The 9844-nt window shown below is 34.3% G+C and overlaps 1 protein-coding gene across 2 annotated transcripts; it reads right to left on the bottom strand.

The window, feature by feature from the left end:
- Positions 1 to 2161: 2161 nt before the first annotated feature.
- Positions 2162 to 6002, bottom strand: LOC145601991 (transcription factor BHLH089-like). 2 transcript variants are annotated; one of them, XM_081658098.1, is made up of 6 exons: positions 5410 to 6002; positions 4539 to 4733; positions 4216 to 4281; positions 3879 to 3947; positions 3722 to 3793; positions 2162 to 2505 (listed from the first exon to the last, which is right to left on the bottom strand). In XM_081658098.1, the coding sequence occupies exons 1-6, from the start codon at positions 5656 to 5658 to the stop codon at positions 2374 to 2376; spliced, it is 783 nt and encodes a 260-aa protein (XP_081514224.1). In that variant the 5' UTR covers positions 5659 to 6002; the 3' UTR covers positions 2162 to 2373. The 2 variants fall into 2 exon arrangements, with proteins under 2 accessions (XP_081514224.1, XP_081514225.1); XM_081658099.1 differs by lacking the exon at positions 4216 to 4281.
- Between the last annotated feature and the right edge of the window lie 3842 nt (positions 6003 to 9844).

The raw sequence follows: 9844 nt of genomic DNA, 5'->3' as shown, positions 1-9844 counted from the left end.
TCCATGTAATTTTATTACTTTCTCTCTCAATTTTTTTACAAACCCCATGTAAATTTATCTTTTCAATATACTTTTACTTCTTTTGATTTAACTTTCTTAATACCCGCATAATCAACCCAAATAGGTCGTTCTTTCGGGAACGGAGGGAGTAAATAATAATCCCAATTTTGCTCCATTTTCTTTTAATAATCCCAACTTTGGATTATTCTAAATAATTCCAACTTTTGGGGTGTTTTCTTTCTTTTATCTCAATGACCGGTTACCAATTAAATGGGTGATTTTTTTTCTTTAAATGAAACGTGGCGCAGTTTTATTGGTTAATAAATATAAAAAACAAAAATAAAAAATTAAAAAAAAAAAAACTAAAACTAGAACTAAAAAAAACCCTCCCGGCCAAACCCCACTCAGCATAGCTCAGCCACCAGAACCTTGACGTCGGCCGGCTGCCCCATCCCTGCAGCGCCTCTGTTCCCCCACCCTTGCAGCACCGTTATTCCCCCTCGCCCAACGCCCGTTTTCTCTCTTCCTCCGCATTGGTAATGCGACCCACCAACTCAGCGCCTTCCTTCCCTCATTTTCCGACTCTCGAAAGTCGAAACGCCTTGAAAACACCTTCCCCACCATCAAATCTCCCTTGAAACACTCAATAGGCCTTAAAAACCACCTTCCCCACTTTCGAAAACCCCCAAACACCCCTCCCCTACCATCGAAACCCTAGCCGCTAGGGTTTTGCAGTGGTGGAGGAGTGATTTGGAGTTTCTGGGAGTCGGGGATGGGTTTGCTTGGTGTTGCATGGAGAGTGTTTCGAGGCAGGTAGAAATCGGCGACGCTTGCCGGCAAGAAATGCAGCGGCGGGTTGGGCAATGGTGGGGTTAAAGTGGGCCGGTGGTGGAAAGAGAGGAGTTTTTTTTTTTGCTGCTTGTTTTTTTGGGACCAATCAGAACTTGACACGTGTCTAGTGACCTGATATAATAAGTAATTGACGTCTGTTGACCAGTTTGGGATCGAAGAAAATAATCCAAAGTTGGGATTGTTAAAAGTAAATGGAGCAAAGTTGGGATTATTATTTGCAATTTTTCCAAACAAAAAATACAGTTGTTCGTGTTTTTTTAAAGGGAAATGTTAGCCCTTAGGGCTACATGATAGGGACAAATCATATAAGCATTAAATATGCATTAGAAAATTGTGTAAAGTTAGAAAATCATGAAATAAAAACACTAAGGGTCTGTTCTCTTCAAATTATTTTCAGTTCCATTCGGTTCTTAATTTCCTTCTCTCATAAAATATTCAGTTCAGTCAATTAGGACAGGCCCTAATTACACTGATTTATGCGTGTTTTTGTCATGAATTCCTAATTTTACACCATTTTTAAGAGTGTATTTAATGCTTATATATAACCCACCGGGCTACATATAACATTAAAAATAAATAAATAAATAAATAAATAAAGAGTGTATTCTGGATTTAAGGAACGACTGCCAAAAAATGTAATGACTGATGAGCTACTCTTAGAGATTGGTTGGTTAAACAGTTGAACCATATACCAAACATGGCCGGCAGGCTGCTTTGCTGATGGCTTAAATTATAAATTATGCAACACTTCCATAGAGTTCCATCCGTATATACGGACTAGTTATAAAGTATTATATAGAATTTCCAAATTGATACCCTCTAAAGCAGTAACTAGCAAATTCATAATTAAAATTTTCATTAACAGCGATTAAGAAGATCCTCTGAATATTAAACCCTCTTAATCAGTCAAATGAATATTGGTCTTGTAGTAACAGAATAGAACCACAAGCCATCAAATTTAGTTTGTTCCGCTGTTTATGGCCCGACCTGATTAGAACTCGGATCAGTTGGAGTTTAGTAGCTACAAAGCAGTCGCAGTAGGATTAATGTATTAACATATGACAATGATCTGTAACTTATTAATCAGGGTTCAAAGCCTTCAAGCAATAACCTCCACTTGGATATGGGGCATATGGCCTGCATGTTAACATAATACTTCCTATTTTTCAGGAAACACCCAGGAGCAGTCGTCAGTATCCCTGACTCCCTGTCATGTTCTAAGAGATAACAAGACTACTTTAAGGCTTTGAGCCTTTGATATGGGAACATTCTCTACAAGTTCAATTACAAGTATTACATAAGAGGAAAGTGATAAAGAAGGGAATTTGTAAATTCAATTGAAGTATTCTTACAAACACAGAGTACACTTCACGCCTGATTCAGTAATCGATGTAAGGTCTGTGTTTATATCAAGGTACTAGTAGACTGGTATACAATATTACAGTCATTGAAGGAGTATGAGCTACTTCTAGCTAAAATGTATCTTATTTCCGGGCTAGAGAGACAAACAGTGGACTTTTGTCATGTTTGTCTGTCAAAACCACCACCAATCTGCATGTGTAACCATTCTGGTGATGTCTCGCGACCATACTGATCTCTTGGGGTTTGTGAATTGTATCCCATTCCAGAAGCATCAAAAGCTTGTTGGCCAAACTGAAAAGTCAAATAAAGGTTGCAAAACCAAGTAAACATATGAATGGTATTTCCTCTATCGGCTCTATGTATACACTTGAGGAAAAAGTAAGAAAATAAAAACAAAAGTCCAACTAATGACGCTTCAGCTGAAGCAATCGTAAGAACATTAATGAATTCTTCCATGTTAAACAAATACTCCGTAATGGTTTCCTAGCATGTTAGATGACAAATTCTTCCATCTGATGAATCCTTCTAGGAAAGCTATAGGACATAGCATGTGTAGCAATTGTCCCTACCATTAGTACTCTAAGTAGTATTTTAATAATATAAACAAACCGTAGAGGGAAGAGCGAAACAGGAAGTGGAGAAATGGAAACTCAATTCCATGTGTATGATTGACCGGCAAAAAAATTGAATAGTAGCAACATGACCTCTTCTTTCTAAGCATCATGTATAGTAAAGAAGAAAAACTCTAGTGAACTCTTTACTTGATAATTTTTGTTCATAAAAACAAAAAAATGGAGTTGAATGAGTTAATCAAAAATGTGGTTTAGATTTTGCATTTCCACACATCCCAAACCCCCAATAGTATGAAAACTCATTTCACAACTTCAATTTTCCCATTCCAATTTCTATACAATAATGGTATATATCAAGCAAGTAATAATGTGATACGATCACTACAATGGCGTATAAGGCTGCATTTTCAAAATTAATGTCTAAATACTCCCTCCTTCCTTTAAAGATTGTCCCATTATATGTTAATATGGTCCCTACAGTCAGTCTCTACTTTAATTACTACCCCACATAAGTCTATGGTCTACCTAATCACACAACACAACCCTTAATAAAGGGAAAATTGTGGATGGGGCAAACTCTAAGGGACGGAGGGAGGATAAAACTTAATTTGGTATTCTTCAAAAGCCAGCTGTATCTTGGCAGAATCAGTCACTGATTTTCCCTCATAAAATTAATTAAATTGGGAACTTGAACTTGAAAACACTGGTAAGAACCAGGATATGCCATGCTGAATTGCAGATAGGCAGGGGAACACAGTCAGAGGAAGGGCCGATTAATTTTCTGAAGCAAGGCCAATTAGAAGCAAGCTGCTGCCAAACTTACATTCCAATATTACACGTATCATATATTTAACAAAGCAACAGGAAAAGGATCCGATGACGAAAAAAAATATTGCCCCAACTCTTTCCTTGTAGAGAAAATAGTATGTACTTACATCTTTTGAGGGAAATCCTTCAATACCAGGGCTCGTTCTCGTATTGACAGCTTCTAATTTCATCGAGAGAAACTGCAACGAGCATTCCAGGTTAGCATTAAATCAATAAGTAGGCAACAGAAAGAACAAACAACCACCAGCTTCAGCAATTACACACCTCAACTTGACGCTGTAACGATTGGATATAATTTATAATCTCATCAAGTACCAGTGCTTTGCCAATGACCTGAACCCAGAAGTTTGGTCAGGATATTGATCATGAACCTCTTCAAACATATTCAAAAAACTCAAACACCGTCAAATACCAAAGTAGGATTTACTGTGTAACTAGATAAGTTGATAAGATGCAATAAGAGAAAAGTGGACCGAGAATTCAGTCCAATTAATACTCATGTCAATGGCAAAAATCAATATGACAGTTTATCAGCCCTTCAAATGATAACAATAATGACATCAGCAATACGTGGAAAAATCGTAGCAGCAGTGGGTCGAACCTTATTACACCCAGGGACAAGATCTTGTAGTATTCTCATCCTCTCACTGATCTTTTCTCTTCTAGCCTGCAACCAAAAGAAAGAAAATATCTGATATTTTATCAACTGTATCATTTTCCTAGATCTCTGACAGCAAATGGTTTACAGGAAAACGATAAATATAATTTTATTTATTTTTCTTTTTTTATCTAATCGCTTTAAATGATCATATAATATACAATTGTATTGCAAGGTTATAAATTTTGGAAATTAAAAACAGCTATAGAGTATTACAAAAATTGATGAAAGCCTAAAAAAAGCGAAAACAAGTAGCAAGGAAATACCCTTTCAGCAAGGCTATGGCTATCAGTTGCTTGACCTCTCCTTGCTCGAACATGAATATAATCCTTTGATGGATCAGACACTGGCTTACTCTTTTGTTCACCTCCTTTTCCAGAAGTTGTTTCATTATTAGCTTTCTGGTTTTGATTTTCATCACCGGATCCTGTTGATTTGAGCCTTTTACCATCAGAATCACTCTGTCAAAACAGAAAAATTGAGCGTAAAATCTTCTCTGTTGCATATTTGCATTACATACAGGCCAACAACAGGAAGTACTAGATAAAAACAGTTCAGCAATCCATAGGTGATAGGTTCAACAATGATGACACAATCGATTTCGAGCATTCATCATGTAATTGGCTATTCAATCGAACTCCTATTTGCTCGATTGTTCCATCCAAAAAAACCACTATGGCTCCTGCAACTATCTAATTTCATTTTTATTAAAAGAACCAAAATCAATGAAATCTCGATGATGTTTAACTAATACAGTGCAATATTATTGCAAAACTCTATAATTAATAATACGTAGTAATTTATATTGCTGCTATCATTATTCATAACATAAAGCAGCCTAAAATCAATATGATTATCATTGATCACAATTAGCACACAATAATATTCACCAAAATTCAAAATTCAATCAAATAAATATTGCTAGTAATAATTTGGACGTGATTAATAAATAATAATCATCTCAAATCAAATTTCAATATAGTATTGCAAAATCAACTGTTTATTGTAATCTGCAAGTAAGCAAAATTTGTCATTAAATCTGAAATCTTCGAAATATAGGCAAAATCATACAGTAATAAGTAAATTAAACATAACTTGGTGATATTTAGGCAAATTAAAAAGGAAAAATAGAAATACCGTGCCATTGCACACACCCTTGACGGAATCATCATCCGCAAGATTCTCTCTCCTCTTCCTGGCCGCACCGCCGTCGCTTCCAGAAACTTCCAGATTCGGGCCAGGGTCAACAAACCGGGCCAAACTCGGCCCAAACGGGCTTCTCCGGAGGTCTAGTCCTGTCGCGGCGACACCATTTAACGGAATCGGCCAGATCTCCGACAGATTAAACGACGCCGTTTCATTCATCAGCGTCGTCTGCGGATCCATTACACCTTTTTAAAACTGCTGAATCCAATACACCATTCGAAATCTCGCTACAATACCAGAAATATTAATATAATTTTAACAAACAATAATACTATATGATAGAAGTATAATTTATGATTGTAGTAGTAATTTTATGGTATAATATAAGATTATGATATTCGAAGGTGTTCAATATGTTAAAAACTTCAACGGATGGGGAGGAGAGAGAAAATGGAAGTTGTCCTCGGGAGTTGAGCTTAAAGAAAGAGTTGAGTGAGAAGAAGAAGAGTGACTTTTGAGTGAGGTATTCTGGGAAGCTAAAAGAAAATTGTACAAAGTACAGTACTACTTATAGACAATTTATTTTTTTTCTTTCTTTCTTTTTTGGTAGGTACGGAGAAATTAAGAAGGCCTACTCTCGAATCGAAACCTAATTCAAAGCTGATCAACTCACTTGTTTTGTTCAGCTTAATTTAAGTTCAATTCTGTTCAGTATATTTTCTAATTTCCTTCTCTCATAAACTGTACAGTTCAGTCCCAATCACTTCAGTTCAGTTCAGTCCCAATCACAGTTCAGTTCAGTTGTTTTCAATAAAACAGAACAGACGCTCGGTCAAAGGTTAGCAGAATACTCCGTTTTTAGAAGTGATAAAAAAATCAGCTGAGCAAGGCTTATGAATAAAATTTTATGTTCAAACCTGTAAAACAATGTCGAGCTTATCGAACTAAAGTGGCATTTTTTGGTTTTTGTTGGTCCGGACTTGAGCTTGGGCTTCGAACTAAAGTTACGTTTTAAAGCTTGTTCAAACACATACGAGTACTTTTTAGGTTGGGTTTGATCGGACTAACGAATAAGACCATTGGTGATTACCTCTAGAAATATTCCTTAGATCTTTAGGGAACATCAAAGGTGTATAGAGAAAGATGTTAGATAGTTGGAGAAGAGTCGAAGAGATATGAAGTACTCATAGTTCTTTCCACTAGATAAAATAAAGTTAAAAAGTATTCGCTCTATTTTTTAAATTGCCCTAATTTGAAATGCAAAATTATAAACAATTACTTACCTCCGTGTTTTTTAGTTGACATGTATTTCTTCTTAAAAAGTTTATTTTTATTTGTTTATTTTTTAAAAAAAATTATTTTTAGTTGACACGTTTTTTTTTATTAAGTTTTATACCTTGTTTTTTTTAGTGTACCCCACTTGTTTTATCATTCTCTCTCATCTTCTAAATATGTGTGCCTAAATTGAACGTGTCAACTAAATTGAAACAGAGAAAGTAAATCATTAGTTAGCAATAACTATTCATTCCTTTTAATTTGTATCCTATTTTGAATATTTATACAAAACATAAAACATGATTATGTTAATACTTTTAAGAATTGTATTACTTATTGGTAATTAAATACTCGTATGTTCTTTTGGTGCAAATTTAAATACTCATATATCATTATTCAATTTTCACATTGGGATGTTACTAATGAGGCCTTGACTTAATACTTTAGCTTGACAGCTTATATAATTAGGTCACAGTTCAAACTCACATATTTAAGTATTCTCTATTTTTAAAATTTTGCACATAATATGAACGGAGATACAATAATACTACAAAGTATTGTGCTTGTAGCTTAATCGGAGAGGAAGAAAGGAAAAAAAAAAAAAAAAAAAAAAAAAAAAACACTCATACACATGATCTGCTACAACAATATTACAATAGACAGTGATACATCTGGGTTTAATAGCCGTCAGATTGGTATCTTGGAATAAAATTATTCAAGTGGGTCCACTTTATCGACGGTCATTCGGGGATCAGACACGTAGAGATTTGATGAGTTGGCAATTTGGCTGGTATTTATTACAATCTCTTTTAATTTTAGGGGGGTTTTCCTTTTTAGGTGGGGAAGAGGAGATAGTACAAATGAAAGGTACAAACTAGTTGAGCAAAGCTGCTTAGATTTCCTTTATTGTTATTTTAGTCATCTTTACTTCTTAATTAGGTAATGATGATGATGTGTGATTAGCATAATTTAATTAATTAGACTGCTTTAAGGGAATGATTAGTGATTGATTTTGAGTTTAGGATGAAATGATTGCTTTGATGGAGAAAGATTAGTATGTGGAGGATTAGAAAACTGAGATTAGTGTTATTATGCCAATGTGAAAAATCATATTTGGATGTACGATTGATTGTACTTTTTTGAACATGTGACTTATATTACTATAATGACCTTTGTGCATGTCCTGTAATCTAGGTATGGATGAAAATAATCACACTATATATAAGGCCCTAGTTGTTCTTTTGAGTTGTCGATGTCTACTCTCCTCTACCATGCTGAGTATTAATGATCTACTGTGCTATGCTGACACTTACTTGCAATTGCTTGCTTAGAAGCTCAAAATAATAGGGGGCCTTATCTTCAACAAGAAGCCCCTATCATATCTTAAATCCTATAAAATTGCATCTATTTACATTTTCAAGCTCATAACATTCACAATACTAACACGATACTATCACATAAGCATCTTATTTAAAACTAAGACATTATGACTTAATATATTCTTATATCACCACTCATACTAGACAATTTCCCTTTCGAGGACGAGGGGATTGGACACATTGCTAGCTAAGTCAAGTAGTAGTACTATGATAGCTTTGTTTTCGTCAATGCCGCAATATATATTGGTAGATGCCAGCCTTGCTATCATATCAAATCATCTGATGCGTTTCCTCGATCTTTTAGGCCTCCTTTTTTTTGTTCTCCACCAATTTCATTCCCAACAGCCAGCTATTTAGATTCTAGCTAGTACTGTAATTAATCAATTGATCTTAGAATCCGGTGGCTATTTAAGAATACTCACGTGAGATATTGTTTGATTCATCTCGTTAATCAAGCTATCATGATATCAACTCTACTTAAAGCTTAGTTAAGTTGATGCGTTGAAATTAAGAATTGATTTTTATACATTAACGTGCCAAAAGAAAATGAGAACATCTCTTAAGAATGGAGTGCCATGTTGTTTTCAAATAACTACACGTGTTTTACAAGGCATATTACTAAAAATAGCAAGTGATTTGAAACATAGGGAAAGTGAAGAAGCAATTGGTATTGCTTAGTTTTGGCAGCTTGAAACACAGAGAAGAGTGAAACTGTGAAAGTGATGGGTTATGTACTTATGTTATCATGTGAGGAAAGTCTAAACGACACATACTGAACTATTACAAAATTAGGAAGGAAATTGGCCCTTTTATCTTGTTAAGTTTCTTGTCACTTGCAACAAGGGTTGAAATTGATAGGCATACTTGTACTTCCTCAAATTAAGAGCAATCGACCATTCGACCTAGATGCCAACTAATATTGTTGGTAATGTTTTAAAAAGTTGCATGTAAGGGCTTGGTATCAAACTCCATTTATATTAACATCAAATTCCCATATTTCTTTAAATTTGCAATAATTTGAATTGACTTTGACGTTACTATTCAAAATTTGCTTTCTTCATCCAAATAAGATGTTTTGGTCTAAATTTCTGGGGATCGAATTAGATCAAGTTTGAATCTTCAAATCTATACGACTTTGACTAAACTTTAATCATCCTTTTACACTAAATTATAATATTAAAGTTCTCATTTAATTTGACTTTATATGAATAATTGAATACTAATGGTCTGATTTGATCTACCTCAATTTTGACAAGAAGTGATAATAAATTTATTATATAGGTAGAGAAGAAGTTTTCACATAAATTTTTTTTTGAAAATATATACATAGGGCCTGTTCTGATTTACTGAACTGAGCTGAGTTGAGCTGAATGAAATGAACTGAACTGAACTGAACTGAGCTGAAATGAATTGTTTATGAGAGAAAAAAAATTAAGAACTAAACTGAACTGCATTAAACTGAACTGAACTAGATTGCACTGATTGGAGCTGAACTGGACTGAAATTAAGCTGAAGAGAACAAGCCCTTTATATATTTTTGCTATTATATGTTGTATGTAGTCTAGTACGTGTAATATAGATGAATCTTAAATTTTTATACACAAATTTTTTATAATGAAAAATAAATAAGTAATGATTAGAGTTGTGCATTAGCAAATATAATATTTAAACCGTAATATATTTTATAGGAAGTACATGTAATCTTTTATAGGAAGTACATTTAATCTAGGTATGCACTAACATCGTAACCGAGTGTATAAGACATTATTGAT

This window comes from Chenopodium album, chromosome 21 (assembly GCF_948465745.1).
Source record: "Chenopodium album chromosome 21, dcCheAlbu1.1, whole genome shotgun sequence".
Lineage (NCBI taxonomy): Eukaryota > Viridiplantae > Streptophyta > Magnoliopsida > Caryophyllales > Amaranthaceae > Chenopodium > Chenopodium album.
Note: the sequence above shows the minus strand (reverse complement) of the source record. Positions and strands in the feature narration are given on the sequence as shown.